Raw genomic sequence first — 26,373 nt, forward strand, 5'->3', positions numbered from 1 at the left:
TCCTTTACTGTCTCTAAGTTGGCTTCTTTCTCCTGGCTAACCTCCTGCTTATAGCTTTCTACTTCTTGATTTAGTTCATAAATATCACTTTCATATTTTTCGATGAGCTTCTGATTCTCCTTTACTGTCTCTAAGTTGGCTTCTTTCTCCTGGCTAACCTCCTGCTTATAGCTTTCTACTTCTTGTTTTAGATCAGAAATATCACTTTCATATTTGTCGATGAGCTTCTGATTTTCCTTTACTGTCTCTAAGTTGGCTTCCTTCTCCTGGCTAACCTCCTGCTTATAGCTTTCTACTTCTTGTTTTAGATCAGAAATATCACTTTCATATTTGTCGATGAGCTTCTGATTCTCCTTTACTGTCTCTAAGTTGGCTTCTTTCTCCTGGCTAACCTCCTGCTTATATCTTTCTACTTCTTGTTTTAGATCAGAAATATCACTTTCATATTTGTCGATGAGCTTCTGATTCTCCTTTACTGTCTCTAAGTTGGCTTCTTTCTCCTGGCTAATCTCCTGCTTATATCTTTCTACTTCTTGATTTAGTTCAGAAATATCACTTTCATATTTGCCAATAAATTCATGGTATGAATGTTTTATCTCATCAAATTTTTTCTGCAAACGTTTCTTGTCGCCTTGCAGGAATTGGATTTCTTTGGTTTTGCTCTCCTGTAGGACGGCATTTGTTGCTTTCAGGCTGTCAATCAGTGCCATGTCTTCCTCTGATTTTTTTAGATGGTCTTTTCTCTCCTCAATTATCCGTTCCTGTAATACCATAATGTCAATTTCATATTTGCACTTTAGCTGCTGATTCCACTTTGCTTTCTCCATTTCTAACTCTTCCCTGGTCTCTTCCAGCTCTGCCTCCAGGTGGGCATGTTTCTTGTTGTCTTCAGACCGTCCAGCGATCTCCATTTCCAGAAGGGAGCTCAGTTGTTGGATTTCCTCAAGCAAGGCATGGTATGCAGGAGTGAACAGGCTTTCAGGGTTTTCCTGGATTTCCCTTCTCGTGGAGTGATGGGGCCCCATCACTCCACTGTTGTATCTTGCCGTATGATCAGACATTTTCTCCAAAACACTATCACTAAAATCGTCGATTAGTAAACTACCTGAAAGAGCTTTGCGCACGTCTGAGCTAGTCAGTGATATTGCAAGCAATGAAAAATATGCAGAATTGTGTTACATACAATTCTGCAGTTGATGACATCACAGACTGCATCGCCAGTGACATCACAGAATCTTCCTTTGCTGGTGGTGTGACATCATTCCACCACCACATATCTTACTCTTTATTCTAGTTTACATTCAAAAAAGTCCCTTTGTATTTATTGTTGTGCTTTAACGTTCATGTTCTTGATCAAACGTCGTCTCATCTTCATTTCTTTAAAGTTTATAAAACGTTTTAGAAACCTGCACATGTAAAAGCCTTTAGTTTGTGAGGCAAAACATTAGAAAACTTATTAATAATCTATATGCATCTTTTCACTGTCCTGACATGATCAGAAATGCATTTCTTGTACAGAGATTTGGTCAAGTGTCACGTCATACACTGCCATCTAGTGGCCAACCATAATTGTTTTTGGTAAAAGTTAAAAAAAAGATATATAATGGCATAAATATCTCAAAAATATAGCTTGGACTTCTTACCTGCTCTGTGTTTTGATTATGACTGTATAATATATATGGGAGATTTCAACACTCATGGTGACAATCCCCAAGACAAAGAGGCAAAAAAGTTATGTGATATACTTCAAAACCTTGGTTTGATTCAACATGTTAAACAGGCAACACATAATCAAACACACTCTCTAGACTTGATTATCATTAAGTTGTGAGTATATTTTTAAGGTCTCTGTAATTGATGTTGCCCTGTCTGACCATTTCTCTGTTATGTTTGAAAGTGACTGCAGCATCTCAACTCGACTCTATCAAGGCCTGCAGACAATTTACCAACTTTTTTTTTACAGAGAACATTTCAAAAATTAATCTGAACACTGAAGAGGAAAAAATTAGTACAATTGTCTAACTGTGTGCTAATTAGACTGTTTATATGTACGTATCCATGCAAGCAGTTTTTAGACACAGTGCAAGAAGAAGGTGCATTTCAAAGGTCAGATAACATGTGATAACCACATAATGCAAGGAAGGTTCAAAGTAAATGTCTATGCATCAAGTTGATTTTTTTATATATTTGCTATTACTGACTGAAGTTTTCCCCTTTGTGCTTTCTTTTCCAATATATGTGTGTGTGTGTGTGTGTGTGTGTGTGTGTGTGTGTGTGTGTGTGTGTGTGTGTGTGTATCAAGACAGGATGCGGGTTTTGTGAAGTATATAAGAATTGTGTGCAGCTGTACTTTGGGCTTTGCTCTGTTCTGTTCTGTTCTGTTCTGCGTGTGACAGAGCCTTCAAACGCTTCAGACCTTCGAAATAACACATTTAAAGACAAAGGTCAATCTTTCTCATTTCTTAACAATTTCTCTACCTTGTATTAAAAATTTCCTTAGCAACACCAACACCAAATCCAATACAATTGGACCAAATGCAGAGAAAATGACAACATTTTAGCAAGCCCTTCCTCCTGTCTTTATATTTTACCCACTTCTGTCTTTGATCTGATTCAAATTGTAAACTTGTCGCTCTCGTGAGGTTTTTCAGTTTGGTTTCCGTTTTTCAGTGTTTCGACAAAAACGTTTTGATATCACAGATTTCTGTAATATTTCTTTGCATCTTGTAGGATGTTGTTACGATGCTGGTGAATAATTAAAGGTTACGTCATTTTGGCTAGAAAAACTTCCGATCACCAATTGACTTCACCTGGGTTAAAAAACGTCGGGTGGGGTGAAGTTAGTATCTATAGGTCATTATTTGCAAACTATAATGAGTTGATTTAGTGTTGTTGCATATTGTTGTGATATACAAAGTAGACTCGTCCTCAATCTTTGTGCATCAGTTTTCTCTGGTACATGGCTAAGGTTGCTGCCATACTGTTTCATATCTTGTTTATGAAGCCTTGTTCTTGCCTAATTTTATGTATTTGATCTGTTACGAAAGCAAGAGTACTTTGTGCCATATCTGAGTGACCCTCATCGCTGTTTTCTCTGCATTTTGAAGAAATGTGAGGGTTTTTTTTTTTTTTTGGTCCTGCATTACAAAGGGAAGCTTCAGCAGAGAATTTACATTCTGTTCAATGTCAAAATTAAATTTTGCATTGATTACACTGCAGCTTTTCCTGACAATAAAATTAACCAAATTGAATTTATGAAACCAATTAGGTTATTATCAAAGTTGTAAATTGCTCATAACTTTAAAACAATGCAATTTTCTTAAGCTGATCTTTTCCTTTTAGAAACAAGTTGTTTGAAGAATGGTGTGATTTAAATCTGCCTACTTTAGGCTGAAGACTGTAATATCCAAACCAGTTATAACATTATATCTGTTCTCAAATGTAAAACCTGGGGGTTGAGGTAAGCTGTGGTCGGGGCTAAAGAAGTATCTAATGCTGTTTTCTAAACTTAATTGCCTCGCCTCAGACTTGAGTGAATTTTTCCCTTATCTCGTTGTTCTGTGAATTCTCAAGTTGAAGGGCTAGACAGTTTCAGTCTGCAACCCACATAGCAGACAGAAAGTATGCGAAAGTCTTTAGTTATTGCAAACTACAAATCTACGGTGGACATTTCCGTCTTTTTAAGTGGAAACGTGAATGTGGTTGGATTGCAATTATTCCGTCACCAAAATTACTTCAGTATAGCCAGAACAATGCGGGTGATTCTTCAGCCCCATGCGGGGAGTCGATTGCATCAGGTCAGTAGTATCATCATCAGCAGCAGCAGCAGCAGCCTGAACTTCTTCTTCCGCCTTAAGTCAGTGCAGAGAGCCAGCGCTCACATCGGAGACATCCTGACAGCGAACTTTTAGGAAATCCAACGAAATGCCAAAAGATTATTTGACCGAGTATGAGCCTCTGCTCACGAAAGGAGGCAAAAAACCGAAAAGGTTTCAGGTAAGCCGACTCTAGAGTCAAGGCTGGATAATCTTGATGCGGTAAGTCTAACTTTACCAATCCTGATGATGAGCTTGTGTTTTCTGTCTGCAGCTGTTTTGTTTCCAGTTCCCAAACAAGATTCTCCTGCTGGCCATGTTTTCGACATGCATAGGTGGCACATTTCAGTGCGGATACAATATATCGATCATCAATTCGCCCACTAAGGTAACCACTGATGCTTCTCATTGACACAGACAGATCCATCCAGGGGTTGAAGGTTGTTGTGGCTTTTAATTTGCAGACGACGGCATTATGATAATTAGCTGCTTACTATGTAATTATATGTTAATTGTTACATTTAACTCTTGTGCATGGAGACGGCGCCCTTCCGCTCATGCTCGATTCTTTAAGAGAGAGAGGTGACTTTTTAAAAGTCACTCCAACAAGTCCTCCATTCACTCTTTTCAGTTGGTTTTATTGGTGTTGGTCACTGGTTAACCACAACGTGGTGGCATGACTGAACCAGTGCAGACTGGACCAGACTGGTGCCACATTTATGTGCTTGAGGGACGTGTGGATTTCACTGGAAAAACAGGATTGTTCCCTTGAAAGTTGTCACTTTGTGGATTTCTTCACAAGGAGCAATTTGTAAAGAAGGGGGAAAAAACAGCTAAAGCAAAAATAAAATACCTTCATTGTTTGATAAAGTCTTATATTGTCAGTTTGCAGTTTGAAAATAGTCCCCCACGTTTTACAGTGAAGCAAAGCGTGATTCAATTTATGCAAGACAGATTTTTGTGGAAAAAAAGAAGAGAAAAGGCTTTAATTATAGTTAAATTTATAAATTGTGGGGAAAACTATTTTTTTAAACGTGAATAATACACATCGTTGCACCCCATTAAAAATGTCTACTGTTTTGACATTTTTTGTCTCACTTAAATGTTTCAGATGGTCATTATTCAAGATTTGATGTCATAACTTAAGTAAATACAAAACACAGTTTTCAATGAATGATTTCATTAAGAGATAAATGAAAATATTTCTGATTGTAATTATGTAACTAAATGTTATTTCTTTTAACTGAATTCTTAAGTGTTTACAGTGTACTACTTGAGCTTAGTTACTGTAGGCGAATGGTAAAGTTTGTGTCATTTTCCATCCACGCTAATGGTATTATTCTACTTCTTTTCTTATTTCAAGTATGTGCAGGACTTCATAAACCAGACGTGGAGGCAGCGTTACCAAACAGAGATATCTAATAATGGGCTTACACTCCTCTGGTCCACCATTGTGTCTATGTTTACCATAGGGGGATTTATAGGAGTGTCCATTGGTGGGACTTTGTCAGTGAAGTTGGGAAGGTATAAAAATTTTGAAAACAACATTTAGAAATGTTGATAGTCTCTTTTATTGTATAAATATTACATTTTCTTGTCTTATGGTTTCTTTCAGGAGAGGGACTCTTCTCGCCAATAATGTTTTTTCATTACTTGCTTCTCTGTTGATGGGCCTGAGCTCCTCTGCAGGCTCATTTGAGATGCTCATTATTGGACGTCTTCTCATCGGAATAAATGCAGGTAAATACATTTATTTTAGGAACAGATTTACAACAAGTGGAACTCCTGAAATCTGAAGCAAAATCAGAACGTGAGGTTCTTCACTTGGTCCAGCTTATAATGAGAGCACGGCTTTTCCTGAAACAGCAAATGAGGTCCATGAAAATTAAAAAATATTTCTCAGCACTTTTAGATACTTTAGTTTGTTCCAATAAATTACACAAAAATCATAATTGTATTAAAATCCAAGCAAAATACATTAAAAATTAAGTACAAATAAAATACAAAGCAAAACTATTTAACTTTTTCATATTTTATCATTTTGAAAGCACAGATTTTACTGTACATTTTGGGGATTTTATGTAAAAGATCAGCATAAAGCAGTGCCTAAGTTCAGACTGATTGATTATGTGTAAACATTCATTTGATTTCAAAAATCTTGTCAAATATTCTCACTTGGCATTTGGTGTAAAAACTACCTTTGTCAGTGAGAGGTGATTGACAGCGTTAAAATCCTCTTCCTGGCTGTGATTGGATGTTTCTATTAGTAGAAATACCTTTTGTCTGTCTCATACCAAAACTGTCGCAACATGATGACACTTTCAACAAATATGTAAAAGAAAAATGTTTTATATATATATATATATAAAGAGAGAGAGAGAGAAGTTTCATACTGCAGTGTTAACAAACACTTCATATTTTTTTACTCAGTGTAATGACTGAATTTTGAAAATAAATGAAATAAATGAACTTTTCAGTTAAGTTATAGTTTTACTGTGTAAGACTGTAAAATCGTGTTATTTTTCCAGGCATTGCGCTGTGTGTTGAGCCTATGTTCTTGGGCGAAATAGCTCCAACATCGTTGCGTGGTGCCATGGGAACAGGCTCCTCCATTTTTCTCACTGGTGGCATCTTGTCTGGACAAGTGATGGGCCTCAAGTTTGTGAAATATTTGTTTCGTTAATTTCAATCTACTGCTGCGTATTGATTTTTGCTGAACATTGAAAACTGATGTAATTATGTTTGTGTATTGATGCAGGGAATTGCTCGGTAAAGAACAGTACTGGCCCCTCTTGCTCTCCACCACGTGTATTCCAACATTACTGCAGTTGCAGCTGCTGCCCTGGTTCCCTGAAAGTCCGCGCTACCTGCTTATTGATAGAGGAGACAAGGAGAAATGTAAAAAAGGTAAGATACTTCAATGCAAGTGTGGTTTCTTTTCTTGTAATTCCAAATTTTAAAAAAAAAAAATTCACGTGTTGCCTGCCAAGAAGACATGGTGCATGTGATGGTGCTGCACAGAAAAGCTAAATACTTCTCAAAAACTGCTAGAGGCTTTCAGTTAAACCATGTGAGCTCCTTCTGATAATTTCATCATGATGTGAAGAAACTGTGGTTTGACCTTTGGTTTCTTAAAAGAAAAAAAAAAGTAGTCTGTCGAAGTGTAGCCATGTGAGAGAAAACGTGAACAGAGAAACTGTTTTTCTGTCTGCAGCCCTGAATCAGTTGCATGGCTCAGAAGGCTCTGACATTGTGCTGGAGGATATCCAGAAAGAGAAGGACAATTTGGTTGGTTTCAAAGCCAAGAAACCTTGGGAGCTCTTTGCAGATCGCAGCATACGCTGGCAAGTCATCACCATCATTGTACTCAACATAGCACAGCAGCTGAACGGCGTCAACGCTGTATGTATGAGCTTCCTGCACTGTGACCTCTCAATGACTTGGCAAAAACAAAGCTTTAAAGACTTGCCCTTGTCTATATCGAATGCAGATGTACTTCTACGCCGATTACTTGTTCCGACAAGCAGGAATCTCAGAAGATAATATACCTTACGCCACCGTCGGTACAGGCGCCTGTGAATGCCTCACTGCATTAACATGTGTAAGTATGAGCTTGGAATGGCATCTTTAAAGACATTTCTACAGTAAGCCACAGAAAAACAAATAAAGGCACAAAAATTAACTGGCACAATGCTTATAATATTACCTGATATACCTCCCATTTCAAGCTTAAAAGTGGTAGTTTTTTTGGTTTTGGGACATGCTGTGTTTCTTTTAGGGTATGCTGGTTGAATCTCTTGGAAGGAAAGTGCTCATCTCGGGAGGATACCTACTGATGAGCATCTGCTGCATTTTATTCACAGTGACGCTTGCTCTGCAGGTAATTCTTCCGAAGGATACGTATCCTTTATAGAGTTATCTATTTTTAAAATGTTCTACTTTACATGACAAGCATTTGGTTGTAGCTGTACAGAACAATAGTAAACACCTTCTCGGGTTTCTTAAAGAAAATGCAGACAAAGGCAATAAAACAAGAAGAATTTTAACAGCTAAACATGACAAAACTGGCTTCTTACCTAATGCCTTTTGTGCTGTCGTCAGAAACATGTGGAAGCTTGCAAAACAAACACAAATCAAAACAGTAGTCATGAAATCTTGACATAGAGGTGTCAAGATTTCACCTCTATGTCAAGAGACATAGAGGTCTCTTGACATTGCTTGGTTTCACAGAAAGTCTGACTTATCTCTCTTCCTACAGAATGTCAGTCCAGTCTTTCCATACTTAAGCGTGGCTTGTGTGTTTGCTTTTGTCTTAAGTTTTGGCTTGGGACCAGGTACGTTAGTAGTTTAGCAAATTTGTCCTATTTCAGTGTTTTCATCAGTAATGCAACATTCTTAATGTTGTTGTTTCGTCCTCTGAAGGTGGCGTAACAAACATTTTAACCACAGAGATGTTCAAACAAACTACTCGGCCTGCAGCTTTCATGATCGCGGGATCGGTGAACTGGCTCAGCTTCTTCATTATTGGCTTGCTCTTTCCCTTTATTGTGGTAGGTGTTGGAAATAACTTCTAGCTTAGTTTTATAAATGTTTTGAAAATATTTGTGGCATATAGTCAGTTTAAAAAGGAATACATAATTGTCTTTTTTGCGAGGAAACCCAATTTTAAAGAAATTTCAAATACATAAGTGTTAATTTTGGCAATAATCACTCAAAAGGCCGCTGGCCCCTCTGAGTCACCCATTTCAGACTGAGCAGTGATTTCCTTTGACGTGATTAGGTTAATTTCACTTCTCATCTGTATCAACTTGACTATTTTATAATCCCTCTGGGTTTTTTTTTTTTAACAAAATGAAACCGCAACATTTCAAGTGCTTGATATCTTATTAGGGGGATTAATGTGATATAAAGCACTGGATGATACAGGAAAACCCAACTTGGCTACACTGCAAATTATAATGAGCAATAATCTTATTAAGTGAGAAATGAGTCTAATAGAATTAAAGTAGTTATTAAATGATTTTTACACCTTCAAACAATGAATGACTGGATATTTCCATTGTACTGGAAGTAATGTAAACATTTTGGTGTGGCGCTTCTAGAATCCCCACTTGAATATGATTGAGAAAATCTGCAGGGAGCCTTCTAACCTCAAAGACTTACTGGCCACTGATGGATTTATATAATATATGTCTCAATTCAGTAAGAGTTTAAAACGGCTTTCAGAGCTCAAACCCAACCTGTGTGTAAACTAATAAAGATGCCCGAGTGTGTATTGGTTGCTTATAATGTCTAATTAGTGACTACCCAAAAGTTTTCTTAAAAAAAAAATGTTTTGATGTCTGTTGAAAGTAAAACGTCTGCATTGAAATGTTGAATGGTTTACATTGACATTTATTTGTTTTTTCCCCAGATCGGGCTGCAGCACTACTGCTTCCTAGTGTTCTTTGTCGTCTGTCTCTCGGTGGGGATCTACATCATCGTCGTTCTTCCCGAAACCAAAAATAAAAGCTTCGTGGACATCCAGAAAGAGTTCCAATCCAGATGGAGTAAAGAGACGAACTTTGATGAAGCAGATGCTTTACTTATATCTACTTCTTTATGATGGGTCTCTGAGTCAGCATTAGAGCTAGCTAAGCTAGCTTATCTACTAAACGAACCATGAAGATTTATTATTCAATTCGGTTTTATTTATATAACTGAGGCACTTTACAAAAAAATAATTTCAATTCAATCATACATATATTCCAAATGATCCCAGTTTTCAAACAGTACAGTAAGCTCAATTCATTATCATCTGTAGAAAAGACACCAGTGATGAATAATATATCTGTGGTACTTTTGAAGATGTTATGATAGTTTTTTTTGTTTGTTTTTTTTTCTTTTGAAAACTTAAGTTGTGTTGATCTGTGTGAATTTTATTGTGCCAAATGGTAGTTTGTATAACTTTTTCAAAGAGCGCCACCCTGCAGTTTTACAATAAAGATAAGCCCATTAAATAAGCTCTTTTGTAACCAATGAAAGGTCTGCATGCCGCTGAAGCTACTTGGTGTTTCATTTCTGTAATCCCTTGGGAGACATGTGATCTGTTGAACAAAGCATTCACTGAAGTGCTGCTCATTTTGGAGGAAAATAAAGAGACATTATTAGGTATAACTAGAGAATATAAGACTTAAGGCTTACATATTTAAGGAATGCATAAATATGGCATAATATTTTTACATAAAGTGTTTTCCTTAGGAGTTATTTTGTTATTCTTTCTTGGTTGTTTTAACAAACTGTGAATACAGCTGACTGATTTAACTGCAGGACTCAAACTATCACCTGACTGAAATGATGAGCTTCACTTGGCATGAAAAATGAAGTCAGTGAGTGTGCTACTGGCGTTGAGTAACAGGTTCTCAGAAAGCATGTACTAGTTCACTTTACAAAGGGAGAGGACGAAAACCTTTCTAAAGTAGCTTTTAATATTTTATATCAGAAATACACTAAAAATTTTAATGATGATAATTTATTGTATTAAAAATCTTTCTTTTAGATCTGTGTATACCAGACTAGTGTAGCAGTTTTTGTTCAGGACTAAAACTGCTAATTATTTATGATAATTTGTCAAACTACAGTTTTAAGCCCCAGACTGGATCTTAAAAGGCCACATTTCATGTAATACTCTGAGATAAATTAACAGATCTTGAATAACCGATAGAAAGAAATAGACTTACGTTAAATATTTAAAGATGAATACATAATGTATTGCAAAAGCGTTCAGATTTATTGATCTGTCATGTTACAACGATAAACTTAAGTATATTTTATTGGAATTCCAAGTTACTCCATTGTTGAAATACCTACTGCTGCAGCTACATTTGAGTATTTTGCATGAATTTTGTGATATTTCTCTATCTGCTTTACAAATCTAGGGACTGAAGGTTTTGCCCATTTTCTTTCCTTTTTTTTTTGTAAAATTCTCTCCATAATCAGGACCCTGATGAAACGGAAGAGGTAATTAATTCAATGTAATTTACTTATATCTACCCGCCCCACCCTCATGGCATCAATAAAGTATTCTTTTGGAACCGAATTGATTTGGAGGACCACAAAATGGGTTTGAATTTGTTTTCTGGGAGCGAAAGGGGTCGTTGAGCGTGTAGTGTCTCCCTCAGACCAACAGGTGGCGGTAACCACCGCCGAACCACAGAGAAGCAAAAAAAGGAAGAGGATGAATCCCTTCCTCCTCATGTCAATATGGCGATGTAGATGTCCTGTCCACGCTGGTTTGTTGACATTTATTTAAAACCTTTATACCGACTGTTTTAGTCGAGTTACAACAACAACCATGTCAAGACTCATCGTTAAAAACCTGCCTAATGGGGTAAGTAAGAACGCGTTCTGTTAAATATAGATAAAAACATCAGCTTTAGATGGTCTGATGATGTTTTCTTGTGTTTAGCTGAAGGAGGAGAGGTTCAGGTCGATGTTTGCTGCTTTCGGGACCGTCACAGACTGCTCTCTGAAGTTCACCAAAGAGGGAAAGTTCCGAAAGTTTGGCTTCGTGGGCTTCAAATCCGAGGAGGATGCGAGCAGAGCGCTGAAACATTTCAACAAGAGCTTTGTGGACACATCCAGAGTAACGGTGAGATTTTCATCAACCCTAAAGAGAAGATAGGTGTGCTATATATGTTGTTTGTTATAATTCATGCACGCACGGTGTTCGTCTACGTTTAGGTGGAGATGTGTAAAGCGTTTGGAGATCCCACTAAAGGAAAAGCCTGGAGTAAGCACACCCAGAGCTCAGAGCAGGATAAACCCTCTGCTGCTTCTTCCACCACAGACAAAAAGAAGGTAAGAGGGCATTTCAGACAGGAACCTGGAGAAAACACCCCAATCAAACCTGCCTGGCTTTCACTGGCTAATACAGATTACAGGCCAGATTTGACTTCGTTTCTAATGACTATTACACATATATGCTCATTTAATTCAACAACTATTGTTGCATCTCAATAAATCAGAATACAAAATGAAAAGTTTGCCATCCCCTAATTCAGTTTTATGAAATGTCTTTGTTAAGAAAGCTGAATCTTTGCAGAAGATTTCCTTCGTAAGGAAAAACATGTCATAGTAAGGGATGCACAAGTAAAGCAACAATCACCAAACAAATTTTTTTAAAGGAAAAAATACACATTTTTCCTGCTTCCTTCAGAAAGGAAGCAGTTTTCAGTGAACATTTGAAGGGATTCAGTTTTTATTTGTGATGCTTCTCATAAACAGGACGATTACTTAATCTGCCAATCACTGGTCAGAGCCAATCTATTGGTGCATCTCTAATTTGTGAAACATTGTCAGAATAAACTGTACTGTACGTTTGTTTGTGTTGAAATTCAGACAAAGACGGGGGAAAAGGAAACCAGCAGTGCACTGGGAAATGTGAGTAAAAAAACAACTGTGTTTCCAGTTACACTGTAGCTATTAAATATAAAAATGTGTTAAAAAGACAAATCAAATGACAATGTTTAAGCTATTTTTCTTACTTGTAGATTTTAGATGTAGAAACAATTTAAACAGTAGTAGTATGTTAGCACTCACTAACATTGAGCACTTTGTGACTCTTTTGTTAACTGTTGTTAGAATATTTTTTTTTTTCTATTCACTTTCTTGTGCTCGGTCAGCTGGAGGCAGAAGATGGATTCAATGAGTTTCTATCAGTGCATCAGAACCGCAGCCAGGCCCAGACCTGGGCAAATGACATGGCTCAGGATCCGGCTGACTCCGGAGGCGTACAAACGCAGAAGAAGAAAAAGCCTGCCTCTGATGATTACCTTAACTTTGATTCAGACGAGTCAGAGGATGAGAAGCACGATGATGATGATGATGATGATGAAGAAGAAGAAGAAGATAAGGGTTGGTTGTTTCTTTTTTCCTCCTGAAATTTAGTACAAATAGTCCAGTTGTATTGTTCAAGTAGAATTTGAAGATTTTTGTGCTTTTAGTTGCCTCTAAAGAAGCCCTGAAGTCCGGCCTGTCGGATATGGACTACCTGCGCTCCAAGGTGGCTCAAACTATGGAGGAGAGTGACGAAGAGAATGAAGCTGATGAAGAGGAGGAGGAGGGTCCTGTTCAGCATGGGGACAGCGCCTATGAGAGTGGTGAACGAGAAAACATCTCAAAGCCTAAACCTTTCGCTGGGAATAAGAAACAAAGTGCCCAAGAGGAGGTATATTTAGATGAAACGACACCTTAGACATAATCATTTGGTTGAACTCATGTGTTCAAAACCAGATTTCTTTGTTCAGATGGAGCCGACGACAGATTTCACAGTGAAGCTAAGAGGCGTCCCATTTAATGTAAAAGAGGTGAGATAAACCGCATCACCAGCGCTGTCTTGCTTTACAAACAGGCCGTAATTGTTATTCCACTTTTTTCATGTTAAATTCTGTTAGCAACAAATCCGAGAGTTCATGACTCCACTGAGGCCTGCAGCCATCAGGATCGGGAGGAACGAAACTGGAAACAGAACCGGTGTGTGTGAAAAAAAATACAATTAAAAAATTTAATTAAATTATATGTATATATGGTTTCTGTATGAACAATGTGAAGATCCGTATGTCAAACAAGCTCATGTGGCTCCTTCAGGTTATGTGTATGTGGACTTGCACTCTGATGAGGAGGTGGAGAAAGCTCTGAAGAAGAACAAAGACTACATAGGTAAGAAGTCAATAAATAAGTAAGTAATTTGGAACTATTAAGATTGTATTAATCACCACCAATATACAAACGGGTGGTGTTTGCCGTCTCTGAGAGTTTTATCAAGACAAAAAAAACTGGTTCCTGTCATTTAAGAGTGATGTACCATGAAGTCTTTTTTCCAGGCAAAACCTGGATCCATCACCTTGTCATCTGACTCAATGCAAGACTTGTTTGTGGATCCTGAATTGTTAAGATAAAGAGCCCGTCTCATCACTATTCACCTCTATCTATTGTTTAGATGTTGTTTTTTATTTTATGCTGTGGAATATGACTGTGGAGCTTGCTGAAGAGTAAGTTCAATCATTTTGGGCTGGAACGGTAGTAAAACAGTTTTTATTCCCACTAAAAAGAGCTTTTTGTGAGCTTTATAAGAGTATAATTTTATTGAAATGTTTGTGGGTCAACCCCAAGAAGAACAGTCTCGAATATGGCAGAAACTAGTGGGGATCCTTAAATAAACAAATAAAATGTACTAATACATAAATAGACTCTATATCCATTTAGAAGTTTTCTATTCATACCAAACACTCAAAGTTTTGTATAATTATCTGGGCTTCATGTGATACACCTGTGTGTTATTTTAGCCGGTTTAAATGAATTAAAGAAATGTGGGCTTTTCCTACTTTTATTCTTATCAGAACATTTAAATTTAACTTTAAAAGGTTTTTTCTTCTGGTTTTGTTTAGTTTATATGAGGTAGATTTTGTGCTGTTTTCAAAATCTATTTTCAAGATCTAGAAGTCCAAATAGCTTAAACACACCCTGTAATATGTTTTCCATGTTTACCCGTATGTCCGTACACTCACACGAGCTTATTTGTGATTCTGCATCAGTTTATCTGAGCGTAGTCTTGGTTTAACAGCAGCGCTGCTTGCTTTCCAGGAGGTCGTTACATCGAAGTCTTCCGCGTTGATTCATCGGGGGCGAAGAGCAAGAGGAACAAAAATGACAAAGAAATTGACAGAAACTTCACCAGGAAGCTGAAGGAGGACGAGGAAGAGGAGGATGTTTCAGAGTCTGGTCGACTCTTCATCAGAAACCTTCCCTACACCTGCACAGAAGAAGAGATGAAAGAGCTTTTCGTTAAATATGGTGAGTTAAAGAACACACAGTACACATATAATTATTTAAATTCTGCCTGCTAATATATTTTTTCCTCAGCTAGATGTTTTCTGATTCTTTGTACTTTATAGGTCCTTTATCTGAGATCCTCTTCCCTATTGACAACCTGACCAAGAAACCTAAAGGATTTGCTTTTGTTACCTACATGATACCAGAAAATGCTGTGGTAGCTCTTGCGAAGTTGGATGGACATATATTTCAGGTATTTGTTTGTTACTTTTAAAAAAAAAAAATGATTAGGACTTATATATGAGCTGTTTTTTTGGGAGGAGGGAATTTTATGCTTTTTCTTCTTCAGTTGTTTACAGACAGATGATGATTACATTTATTTTCCATGTCTAAAACTGAGAAATATGTTGGGTTTTTTTAAAGCATGAAGCAAAAATGTGATCATAAGTTAGCAGAGAACACAACTGAAGTTGCAGGAGAGTGAATGTTATAGACAGGACTCTGAATTGAGGCATCAGTGCCCAAAAGAGGACAATGATGATACAGTCTTTACGTTTTCCTCATGCTCATAAAAAGATGTACATGAGAAATTATTCAGAGATGTTGGATTATATGAGAACTCAGACTTTGTAATATTGGCTCTGTTCTTGACCAGCATTTGTTACTGTGGTAGACAGACTTTTCTTATCATGCAGTGGCCATTTAAACACAGTGGCAGTGAATTGAAGCAGCTGAAAGTCCCACTTTTCAGCACGTAATCAGTCAGTGTTGTAATTGTGAGGATTTAATTGATCTACTTACTAATTAATTTGGCTCGAACTCGGAGAGAAAAAAATAATTTCTTCTGCAGCTACTCTGAGGATAAACATATAATAGGAAAGAATTGGGATCTTGATGTCGGCAGACATGTAAACATTAAAAAAATACAGTAAAGTATAAAATGTTGACACCTGAAACACTTTAGTCTCACAAACAGTATCCTTGATTGTCTTACTCCACTGGATCTATCCGTCTTAGCATAAACTGCTGTTTTTATCTGTGAGTTGTTGAGAGACTGCTTGTTTTTTTGTATGTGGGCAGAAATCTGCCCTCTTTATCTATTTACTTTCATGAAGCTCAAAAACTCTCCTTGACAGAGGATCTTTTTACAAAATTTTTCGTTTGTTCACAGCTACAGACAGGCATTTATGTTTGAACATGGTCATCCACATATGGCAAAAGTGTTTGTTTTAGGGAGGTCTGACTCTTAACTATTTATTTTTTGTGGAAAATAGTGTCTTAAAATTTTGCTTTTTGGCATTGCGAAAGTGTAAAAATCTGTTGTTTATGAAAGATCTCTAAGTTTTCTGATTCTAAATTTTAGTGAGTGGACGTGTTGTTTTTTCCTGTGGTTTTAGGGTAGAATGCTTCATGTTCTTCCCTCCACTGTGAAGAAGGAAAAGTCTGAGTCTTCAGAATCTGGTGGTCCTGGTTCTTCATCATATAAACGACAGAAGGATGCTAAAAATAAAGCTTCGAGTTCTAGGTAAGTAACAATATAATATGCCGTTTTCAGTATTTTTATTTTTTTTTGGTTGCTGTTTTAAATTGCACGCTAATTTTCTTTGTCTTTCCAGTTCACACAACTGGAACTCTTTGTTTCTGGGTACAAGTGCAGTGGCCGATGCCATTGCTGAAAAATATAACGCCACAAAAAGCCAAGTCTTAGACCATGTGAGTGAGCCTACGTTTGAGGGTTTTATGCCACATCCTTATTTTAGTTGCTTAGCATGATCAAAAGTAATTTTTGTATTATCTTCCAAAGGAGTCAAAGGGAAGTGTTGCAGTGCGGATGGCTCTCGGAGAAACTGAGATTGTCCAGGAGACCCGACAGTTCCTGCTGGACAACAGTGTTTGTCTTGACTCCTTCAGTCAAGTAATTATGAGAACAAAATCTCAGATTAGGTATACTTCATCCATACATGTCTGCTGACATCTAGTTATGTTTGTACAGGCAGCAGCAGTGAGGAGTACAACTGTGATCCTGGTAAAAAACCTTCCTGCTGGAGTGACGACGACAGAGCTGGAAGAACTTTTCTCGCCTCACGGCTCTTTGGGTCGAGTTCTGCTGCCACCTTCAGGTCTCACCGCCATCATTGAATTCCTGGAGCCAACCGAAGCCAAGCGAGCCTTCGCCAGGCTAGCTTACAGCAAGGTGTGCAAGACCTTTCAGTTACAGCGCCTTACCAAAATGCTCTTACACCTTTAACCTTTTCACATTTTGACACATTACGACACTACATCACACATCTATCACTTATTGATTTTAGCTGATAGGATCCAAAAAGTGGTGCATAATTGTGGAGTGGAATGAAGATGATGAACGATTTTTTTATATATATTTTTATATATATAAATACAAATTTGAAAATTGAGACTGACATTTATATTCAGACCCCTTGAGTGAATAGAATCACCTTTTGTTAATATTCCAGTTTAATTAGATTACTTCTGGGGGAAGATGTTTGCAGTATATTTTATTTAGGGGTATCAGAGTAAGGCAAGCCAAGTTTATTTATTTACATTTCAACAACAAAACATTCCAAAGTTCTTTATGCAGCTGAATGAGTTTTACATGCCATTTTATTTTGATCAGTCATGCACAATGTGTTTGGTTTTGTTTTTCTTAAACCCTAGTTCCACCATGTGCCTCTGTATTTGGAGTGGGCTCCTGTTGGGGTGTTCACAGCTGCCAAACCAGAAACAGGTAGAACTGTCTACACTCTAGACAACCTTTAGGTTCTATTGTTTTCTGAAAATGTATTTGTTTTCATAATATATATCTAGCTAAATAAACATTACCAAAAAAAATTTGATATCAGATAAAGAGAAGACCGTGAATAAAGAGAAAAAGAAAGAGGAGGATGAGCAAGAAGAAGAAGATGAAGAAGAAGAAGCTGTGCCGGGTTCTACACTTTTCATAAAGAATCTGAATTTCAGCACAACAGAAGAAAAGCTACAGGAGGTGAGTCGTCTCTCATAACTGTAAAAACAAACAGTAAATAAATAAGATGCTTTATCCTATTGTCTTTATTTACTGCAGATCTTCTCCAAATGTGGAATGGTCAAGTCTTGCAGTATTTCCAAGAAGAGAGATAAATCAGGTATTTCACATTATAACTTGAATCCTACTTTGACAAAGGACTGATTCTCTAGGACCTTCATTTTTGTGAACTTTTATTTTATTTGAAATATTTGGCTTAAACATAAACATTATCTCTATGATTCAGCCCTAACAGTGATGTCCCCATCCCACTAATTGATCAGTAATGATAACAGGGCTTTCAAATGTTTATATAAGAGTGAAGCATGTTAAAGTCCATTGTTAGAAACACAAATACTCTTAAATTTTTATTAGAACTGATTTAGGTTGCATTAAGGCACATGAAGTTATGTTCAGATGTTTACACAAACTCACCTTGACTGTCCTCGTTGGCTGAGTTTGACTGGCAGTAGCCCCACAGCATGATGCTGTGACCGCACTGTTTAAAAATTAGTACAGTGTTTGTATGTTTAAAAGCCTTGTCTTAGCATTTTAGCCAGTGTAAGCTGCTGTTAGCATAGCAAATCATGTTAGCTACTTTTTTCTATAATATTACTTGTAGCATTTTGAATAATAATGGCAGATTAACAAATGGTAGCATTTTACCAAACTTAGGTTAGTTAATATTGTTGGCTACTGACAGGCAGCGTTTGACATCAATGTTATATATGCATTTCCCGTGCATCCCTAAAATTTAGCGTAACATGTAATGTTTGCTATTTATAGCAAATATGCTAATATTGGCATGCTTGCTGATGTGATCATTTGAAAAATGCTAATAGGTGTAAGTATTTAAAACTTATGAGCTTCAAAGACCAAAGCAGACACATTTCAGGCTTAACTTTGCATCAAAAGCATTGTTACGGGCCTGGCCAGTAGAGGGCACCATCTGAATTCCTTCAGCAGTTTTCTGGTGTTAGTATGCTCTGTTTTTGCATCTTTTTGTTTTCCCCAGACAAAAGAGGGGAAACCTTCCAGAAAAACAAGCTGAAAATGATAATGCTATTATATTTTAATGAACATAGAAAAATTGCTATTGGAGGTAATTTAAAAAAAGAGTTACTTTTAAAATTTCTATGTTAATATTCAAAACATGTTTGGCAATTTATCTTTTCCTACTACAATTTTTCTTCTTTGAGTTTTATTGCCCTGATCCTCAGTGATATCAATAGCTAACCTGTAGTTTGAACTTGCAGGTAACGTGTTGTCCATGGGTTACGGTTTTGTTCAATATCAGACAGCGGAGGCAGCACAGAAGGCTCTTAGGCAACTGCAGGTACCCTTGCTGTATTCTCAGTGAACCGGTTCCACTTGCCAACTGCACGGTCTGAATTTGGGCTAACTTGTGTGCGCTCACTCCTCTCTTTCAGCACTGCATGGTGGATGATCATCAGCTAGAGGTGAAGATTTCTGAAAGAGCCACAAGGTAAGTTGCTCCTTTCAATGGAAAATATATTCATAGGAAATGTGAACCGTGTGAAGTCGCTATTTACTCAGTTGTGTTACCTTTGTGCGCAGAACTGCTGAGGTGTCTCGCAAAAAGAAGCAAGCTGAGAAGAAGCAAACAGGCTCCAAGATTCTTGTCCGCAATGTTCCCTTCCAAGCCACCGTCAGAGAAATTCGGGAGCTTTTCTGGTACCACGCAAGCGACTCCCTTAGCCTTTTTATTTACTCTGCTTGTCTTGTTTGGTGCTGACAAATTATTTCCCTCATATCTTCAGTACATTTGGGGAGCTGAAAACTGTCCGTCTTCCAAAGAAAGCAGCTGGCTCAGGGAACCATCGGGGCTTTGCCTTTGTTGATTTCCTCACCAAACGGGATGCTAAGGTTTCTTTTCCTATGATGCACATTCTCAGAAACATAATTCAAGAACTAAAATCCTGAATGTGCTTAAGTGTAGTAAGCATGTTTACAAATGGTCTTTTCTTTGCAGAAAGCCTTCGCTGCACTCTGCCACAGTACCCATCTGTACGGGAGGCGTCTCGTGCTGGAATGGGCTGATGCTGAGGATACGGTGGAAACATTGAGACAGAAAACGGCCGAACATTTCCATGGTGATCTACCAAAGAAGAGACGAAAAGCAGAAGTCATGGAAGGAATTCTGGAGTCGATGGAAACCGATGGGGGAGTTGAAGACTGAGGTGGACCTAATCATGACCAGGAGAGATTTGGACTATGAAAAATAAAGGAGACCTGACTAGAGACAAACAAACATATGGCAATAATTTTACAAAGATTATTACTGTGACTGTACTATGTTTTTGTATGAAATAGTTTTACATAAATGTCTACATGTTGATTGTCGTTTGTCATTTATTACTTGCCAACCAAGGTTGTTGATGTATCAGTTGCAACTAAGCCAGTTCGATAAGTGGAATGATAGAAACTTTTATGTCATTGCTTGCTATTTCTCTCTTTATTGCTTGTTTCTCTATTGTTTTATGTAATGCATATATCTACAGCAATGTGAATAGGAGAACTGTTTGGTAGCCGAAAGAGCAGGGTTGTTTTCTTAGTACTGTCAAAATATCCGGATCCCGAAAAAGAGATGAAATTCCCATGGTTAAAAGACAGCATGGATGTAACTTTGTGTTGCACGTTGGTGGGGCGAGGAGGAGCTGGGGGCTGCTGACGCACCCACAGTAACTGGAAGACCTTTTCTTTTTAAGTGCTAAGAATAATGCCAAAACTTCCATGTGAATGCCAGACAGTCTTATTCAATAAATTAGGGTATATGTCCTGATAAGGCTTATCTAATTAATAGTATCTTTCGAAAATAATCTAAATTAAACATACTATGAAATATAAATATGTTAAAACGGAAGTAATCTAATTAATTTATATAATGTCTTTCACTTGGTGATGAAATTACTGATAAAGGAACTTTTCAGTCATATTGTAAAACATGAAAGCAGTTTCATAATTCAGTAATTTTTTTTGTGAAGAATTATCACATAGTTGCCTTTTATTGTCTGATTTTATCAAGTGCTAAAAACGTAAACAAGATGAGTTTCTGTAACAATCAAAATGTTATTAAACATTTCAAAAGCAGAATAGGTAACTTCTGTGTAACCAAATTAATTCTTGTCAGTGCAAACTTTGTATTTTTCAATTATGTGATTCTGACCCCACAGCTGTCCCTCAGCTGGTTGGCAAAACCTTTTCCCTGCTGACTTACACACAGCAGATGAGATATGATGTGTCTTTATTATAGCAAATATTAAGGAGACTAAAACTTTTTTGGGTCTGGTTGGGGCAGTTGGTGAATAGAGTGACCATCGATATTACTGGATTCTATAAAATGTGGCTTAAAGTTGAGATGCTGATGTTTGGATATGTATATCTTCTGTGCATACAAATATGAAAATAATTTGGTTTCTGTCAGTACACAGCGAATTTCTCTTTTATATTGGCCAAATAATTAAATTTCACTTGACTGTCGCTGTCGGAGTCATTTAACAGACTATGGGGCTTTATGAAATATTTCATCCTATTTGATGATTGCTCTGAATATTGCCACGTTCTTATGAACAAATGATGCAATTTGTCCAGGAGAAAAATGGAGACAAACGGGTGACTGTATTTTACTTTTTAATCTCATTCTGTCAGCTTAAAGTCACGAGCAGACTCGTTGCCATGGCAACCAATAAACAGCAGCCCGGGGAGCACAGAGCAAAAATTACAGTCAAGTGCAACAGGAATCAACACACACACAAAAACATTTCCCACACAAAAAAAGTTCGTAAAAACACCAAACAGAACACTGTCGGTTGCAGATCGGTCGCCTTATTTTTGTGTCAAACTCCAGTCCTTAAGGGCCACTGTCCTGCAGTTTTTAGATGTGCCACAGCCACATGTACAAAACGCTGGAATGAAATGGCTTAATTACCTTAATTACCTCCTCTTTGTGTTGATAAGTTCTGCAGAGCCTTGCTAATGACCTAATTATTCTATTCAGGTGTGGTGCAGCAGAGGCACATCTAAAAGTTGCAGGACACCGGCCTTTGAGGACTGGAGTTTCAATGAACGGACTTACCACTTACGTTTTACAATGACATTTACAAAAAAAAAAAAAAAAAAAAACATTAACTGGCTGTTAATGCTTTGAATACAGCGTACAGCTGCTGGCGAGTTACTATCTGCAAATAGATTCAGGCAACTAAAGAAAAAAAGGTGCAGGAAATATTGGTGGGGACATGCCCACAAAGTCCTTCAGGAAGTTACGCCTAAGAAACACAGACTTTTACTTTGAAACTGAAACGTTCCAGCAAAGTGTTTAAAATCACTTGCTGTCATGTGACTTGTTCACTGAAACATGGCGTCCAGGCACAACAAGATGTTTGTCCCTGGAACTCCCTCAAAGACGTTCAGTTTCTTTGCTACTTTAATCGGATTGTGTTGCTTTTGTGCGTCCGCTGGAAATGAAATCCAAACAGCGATCATAGACAAATATACCGGGCAGCTGACGATCGTCGACGGTTATCGCGAAGATTTTGTTGCCTGGGCGAACTTCACAGATGACATCAAAACAAGCGGGTGAGTTCAAATACGCAGATCGAGTCAGGCGCGGTTTCTTTCTTATAGTTTGGTAGAAAACTTTAATAAAAAAAATAAAATAAAAAGAAGCAAATCAGGAGTACATTTCTGCGCAGCAATGAATTTTGCTGTGAAAATGTAGAGAAAACTGAAAGTTTTTGAATATATTTTTGCAATAAATGTTGCCTGTTTGCGAAAGTTAAGAAAATGATCAAAATATAAGGTAATCTGGCTGCAAGTGGACCGAAGTCTCCTGAAGATTGAAAACAAGCATTTTCTTTATAGCATCTCTTCAAAGTTTGGACTGTGACTTAAAGCCCAAAATACAGTCGTTCAATTAAAAACTACATGTAGATTTAAATTCAATCTTTTTTTTATCCTAAAACAAATATGCCTGACAAGTTTTTATTTGTAGTAAAAGCTGGGCCTTTACATCAAATGTAAAGTGTGTAAAGATTTTTTTGCTGCATGTAAATAAAAGCAGTCATCAAAGGGTCACTGTCCTGCAACTTTTAGACGTCCCTCTGCTGCACCACACCTGAATAGAATAATTGGGTAATTAGCAGGGCTCTGGAGAACTTGCCTACACAAGGAGGTAATTAAGCCATTTTATCGCAGTGTTTTGTACCTGTGGCACATCTAAAAATGGCAGGACAGCGGCCATTGAGGACTGGAGTTTGACACCACTGCATGATTCCTCAAAATTAGAACCTTGACTCAAATGTCACAATTAAGATGTTTAAAAATTGATAAATCCCTTTTTCTTATAAGAACTAGTTTAAAGTTGCTTAAAATGTCACCCAGATGTGGGGCGCAAGGGGTTGTTGCAGACGGGTAAATGGAAATGTTTTAATTTTTGACGAAGTAGGAAGATCTTTAAGTGCAACTGTTATATTTCCATTCATTCTCATGTCAGCTGGTCCTTTTTGGAGGTCACCACCAGCAGCCGGTACAATGACAGCATCCAAGCTTATGCTGCTGGTGCCGTCGAGGCTTCAGTCACTTCTGTGGTAAGCTTGGCCCTCTTTCAGACGAAAGGTCAGATATTTTGTCTTGTCCCCAACTATTTTGCATATTTTTGTTTCAGCTCATGTCTAATCACTGGGTGAACACTCTGATGGGTTACTGTGGGCCCATCATATCTGAATCTGCTTACTGTGAGCGCCTTCAGACTTTTATCTCGGCCAACCTTCAGTGGGTTCAAGATCAAGTGGAGAAGCAGCCGACTTCACCCTACTGGCACCAGGTAATGATCAATATTTGTACTATTCCTGTTGCTTTTAGACTTGTTTTAGCATTTGTCTCTGCTTTTCAGGTGCATCTGGCGCTGCTGCAGATTAAAGGTCTTGAAGACAGCTTCTATGACCAGCTGTACTTTCCCACTACGCGCTTCAACCTCAAGCCACTTGGCTTCTTGTAAGCTCTTGGCTTTTACTGATCAAATCTGAGCCAAGATGACCAACTTTTTATGTTATCTCACATTTTCCACTGCTTCTCTTCACAACCAGACTCTTCCAGATGGGTGGAGATCTTGAAGACTTGGAGTCGGTGCTGAATAAATCCAGCAAAACTCGCACCCTTGGTTCTGGCTCCTGCTCTGCGCTCATTAAACTGCTGCCAAACAACAAAGATCTGCTGGTGTCACATGACACCTGGAACACTTACCAGGCCATGCTGCGCATTATGAAGAAGTACATCTTCGCCTTCAAGACGTCTCCTCTAGGTACTGCTGAAAATGTATTTTCATTCATTACGGTCTAAACCTCAGAGTGAAACTGAATATTTGTGTGGCTTCCAACAAAATTTAATGATTATAAAAAGGAAATGTTACCCCAGTATGTAAAATTACATTTTTTTTTTTTGTGTAAAGTCAACATTAAGTTGTAATTAATGGGTATTAAATCTACTGGTTCTGTTTGTTGATCATGGCAAGGTTCCCTGTTTGGAGTAAAATATCAGCAACGTGTAGTAAAGTTTAAAAGTAAATGTATAAAAACCTTTAATTTCAAGATCTAGGAGTGTTCAGGGAAGTTAATTATATTTACTGTGCATGTTGGGAACTATTTGAAGAGCCAGAATAAAGGTTTAATTATGTCATGATGTGAAATGACTGCAAATTTGAATAAACAAGTTTAAATTTTCTATAAATCTTTATGCATAGCTATTTGTACATGTCAAAGGTACACATTTACCTCAAATGAGCTATAAAGATGCGTTGAATAACTTATTTTATACATGTTGGCATTAAGTGCCTACCTTCTAATCTGATGGATTTCATTTGATAATTTTTAACACAAGTTGAGTCTCTAATTTAAATGCTTAAATCTACAAGGTGCAAGTTAGAAAGCATGTGTTCTTTGAAAGAATATAAAACTTCTATAATATTCTCTAATTTTGAAGAAAACGATCCTCTTCCTGGACGAATTCAGGCCTTCTCATCATATCCTGGATCCATCTTTTCTGGAGATGACTTTTACATCTTAAGCAGCGGTTTGGTGAGAATTTGCCTTGGTGATAAAACTATTCTGACTTAAACTTTCCAGTGTGAGTGTGTGTATATATATATATATATTTATTCATATTCTGTCCTTTAAAGCCATCTTGTGCCTGCAGGTTACACTAGAAACCACCATTGGCAACAACAACCCTGCTCTCTGGAAGTTTGTCCAGCCGACAGGAACTGTAATGGAATGGCTGCGGAACATCGTTGCTAATCGGTTGGCGACTACAGGCCATGAGTGGGCAGAGATATTCAGCAAGTACAACAGTGGAACGTGAGTTTTACAAATGGAAATGAAGAACCCACCAACGATGTGTTCTAAATGGCAAGACTTGGTTTCTTTTGCTTGTATTTTAAAAATGTGGTTTGCAATCAGTTTCTGTTTTACTTTTACTCTGATGGAGTGTAGCACTTTAGAGAGAAATGAGTCGACATGACTCCGTCATAAAGTATGAGGGTCCAAAAGCAAAAAGGATAACTGGTTATCGCATGCTTCAGTGTGGCGATGGATTATATAAAAAATGTACAGTAATTTTATATAAATGTATAGCTTCTAAAAGAACTTAACATTTTTAAGAAGTTTAAGCATAGTCAATTTATTATGCATTTCGTAAATTGACATATTTAATTTGATTTATTTTAATTGTAACTTGTTTGACACTGTGGCACTTTTTCCCTTTTGTAATAGCCTGAATGTCTATTGTAGCCCATGCCTTCACATCACTGCTGCAAAATTAAAATTGTATTTGAGTAATAAAACAGAATACTTTCTAGCATATGAAATAAAACGGTGCCCAGTCATGTGGAATTATGGCTTAAAACAGCTGACTGTGATGTAAAGTCACATGAGTATTTGAGGTCAGTTTTCTCAGACTGATCATGTGCATCTGTGAATTGCTGAAGCAGTTAGTTGAGGATCGGTCACACAGGCCTTTGCTAGATAAATGTAAATCTTTGCAGTCTGTCTGCTCAAAGGTCTGTGTACCTTCCAGTCTGTCGTCTGTGTTCATAGGTACAACAACCAGTGGATGATTGTGGATTATAACCTCTTCACTCCAGGAGAGACGGCCATTAAAGATGGCCTCCTTGTTGTGTTGGAACAAATTCCGTGAGTTTTTTTTTTTACTCACCTGGATCTGATTTTTTTTTTTTAACAATTTCCTACTGATCTATTTAAAATGTGTTTATCTTGCATTTCTGCAGGGGGCTTGTTGTATACAGAGATAAAACTCAGGAGCTCCTGAAGAGAGGTTACTGGGCTAGTTACAACATCCCGTAAGAATCAGTTGGGAAACATCTATATATGATTGCTTGTGGTTTGTTCTGATTTATGCCCATACTTGCTCATCCAAAGGTACTACGTAGAGATCTTTAATGCCAGTGGCTGCAATAAACTGGTGGAGAAATACGGCCCCTGGTTCTCTCTTGATCAGAATCCTCGGGCTCAGATATTCAAGAGAAACCAGACTCGTGTCATAGATTTGGAATCCATGGTGCGCCTTATGAGGTGAAGTTTACAAAACAATTTCATTCTTTTATTTACTGATGGTTTGGGTTTAATGGCTTGTATGCATTTTTTTTTTTTTTTTTTTTTTTGGGAAAAAAATTTTAAAAAAAATCATTTTTAA

The 26,373-nt window shown here is 37.4% G+C and overlaps 3 protein-coding genes across 3 annotated transcripts in view; all 3 read left to right on the plus strand.

The window, feature by feature from the left end:
* Positions 1 to 2,846: 2,846 nt before the first annotated feature.
* LOC106944570 (solute carrier family 2, facilitated glucose transporter member 11-like) lies at positions 2,847 to 9,622 on the plus strand. Its single transcript, XM_015027629.1, has 12 exons — positions 2,847 to 3,996; positions 4,090 to 4,203; positions 5,179 to 5,339; positions 5,431 to 5,555; positions 6,344 to 6,473; positions 6,574 to 6,722; positions 7,030 to 7,217; positions 7,306 to 7,416; positions 7,594 to 7,695; positions 8,074 to 8,149; positions 8,238 to 8,365; positions 9,229 to 9,622. The coding sequence occupies exons 1-12, from the start codon at positions 3,925 to 3,927 to the stop codon at positions 9,418 to 9,420; spliced, it is 1,548 nt and encodes a 515-aa protein (XP_014883115.1). The 5' UTR covers positions 2,847 to 3,924; the 3' UTR covers positions 9,421 to 9,622.
* Positions 9,623 to 11,025: 1,403 nt separating this feature from the next.
* Positions 11,026 to 20,101, plus strand: rbm19 (RNA binding motif protein 19). Its single transcript, XM_015027627.1, has 23 exons — positions 11,026 to 11,184; positions 11,263 to 11,445; positions 11,538 to 11,654; positions 12,195 to 12,236; positions 12,479 to 12,710; positions 12,800 to 13,023; positions 13,103 to 13,162; positions 13,250 to 13,328; positions 13,443 to 13,514; positions 14,439 to 14,648; positions 14,750 to 14,880; positions 16,025 to 16,152; positions 16,244 to 16,340; positions 16,432 to 16,542; positions 16,621 to 16,821; positions 17,304 to 17,373; positions 17,489 to 17,631; positions 17,710 to 17,770; positions 18,906 to 18,985; positions 19,080 to 19,135; positions 19,228 to 19,344; positions 19,431 to 19,536; positions 19,643 to 20,101. The coding sequence occupies exons 1-23, from the start codon at positions 11,149 to 11,151 to the stop codon at positions 19,847 to 19,849; spliced, it is 2,763 nt and encodes a 920-aa protein (XP_014883113.1). The 5' UTR covers positions 11,026 to 11,148; the 3' UTR covers positions 19,850 to 20,101.
* A 1,917-nt stretch (positions 20,102 to 22,018) lies between these two features.
* Positions 22,019 to 26,373, plus strand: part of plbd2 (phospholipase B domain containing 2) — an 8,177-nt gene continuing 3,822 nt past the window's right edge. Inside the window, exons 1-10 of the mRNA XM_015027628.1 lie at positions 22,019 to 22,245; positions 23,162 to 23,255; positions 23,333 to 23,491; positions 23,561 to 23,661; positions 23,754 to 23,968; positions 24,646 to 24,740; positions 24,859 to 25,019; positions 25,758 to 25,853; positions 25,949 to 26,020; positions 26,100 to 26,252. Of these exons, the coding sequence (XP_014883114.1) occupies positions 22,025 to 22,245; positions 23,162 to 23,255; positions 23,333 to 23,491; positions 23,561 to 23,661; positions 23,754 to 23,968; positions 24,646 to 24,740; positions 24,859 to 25,019; positions 25,758 to 25,853; positions 25,949 to 26,020; positions 26,100 to 26,252 (1,367 nt within the window). The 5' untranslated portion in view covers positions 22,019 to 22,024. The remainder of the gene's footprint in view (positions 22,246 to 23,161; positions 23,256 to 23,332; positions 23,492 to 23,560; positions 23,662 to 23,753; positions 23,969 to 24,645; positions 24,741 to 24,858; positions 25,020 to 25,757; positions 25,854 to 25,948; positions 26,021 to 26,099; positions 26,253 to 26,373) is intronic.

The sequence above is a fragment of the Poecilia latipinna genome, unplaced genomic scaffold, assembly GCF_001443285.1.
Source record: "Poecilia latipinna isolate Pla-1442-1.1 unplaced genomic scaffold, P_latipinna-1.0 Scaffold104, whole genome shotgun sequence".
In the NCBI taxonomy this organism is placed as follows: Eukaryota; Metazoa; Chordata; class Actinopteri; order Cyprinodontiformes; family Poeciliidae; genus Poecilia; species Poecilia latipinna.

What these genes read in the sequence shown, in the direction of transcription:
- rbm19 (XM_015027627.1), top strand. Translation starts at nt 11,149, where the DNA reads ATGTCAAGACTCATCGTTAAAAACCTGCCTAATGGG. An exon ending in CGAAACTGGAAACAGAACCG is followed by an intron (nt 13,329 to 13,442) that starts GTGTGTGTGAAA and finishes TGGCTCCTTCAG; the next exon opens with GTTATGTGTATGTGGACTTG. An exon ending in AAAGCCAAGTCTTAGACCAT is followed by an intron (nt 16,341 to 16,431) that starts GTGAGTGAGCCT and finishes TATCTTCCAAAG; the next exon opens with GAGTCAAAGGGAAGTGTTGC.
- LOC106944570 (XM_015027629.1), top strand. Translation starts at nt 3,925, where the DNA reads ATGCCAAAAGATTATTTGACCGAGTATGAGCCTCTGCTCACGAAAGGA. An exon ending in TTGTCAGTGAAGTTGGGAAG is followed by an intron (nt 5,340 to 5,430) that starts GTATAAAAATTT and finishes GGTTTCTTTCAG; the next exon opens with GAGAGGGACTCTTCTCGCCA. An exon ending in TGCTCTTTCCCTTTATTGTG is followed by an intron (nt 8,366 to 9,228) that starts GTAGGTGTTGGA and finishes TTTTTTCCCCAG; the next exon opens with ATCGGGCTGCAGCACTACTG.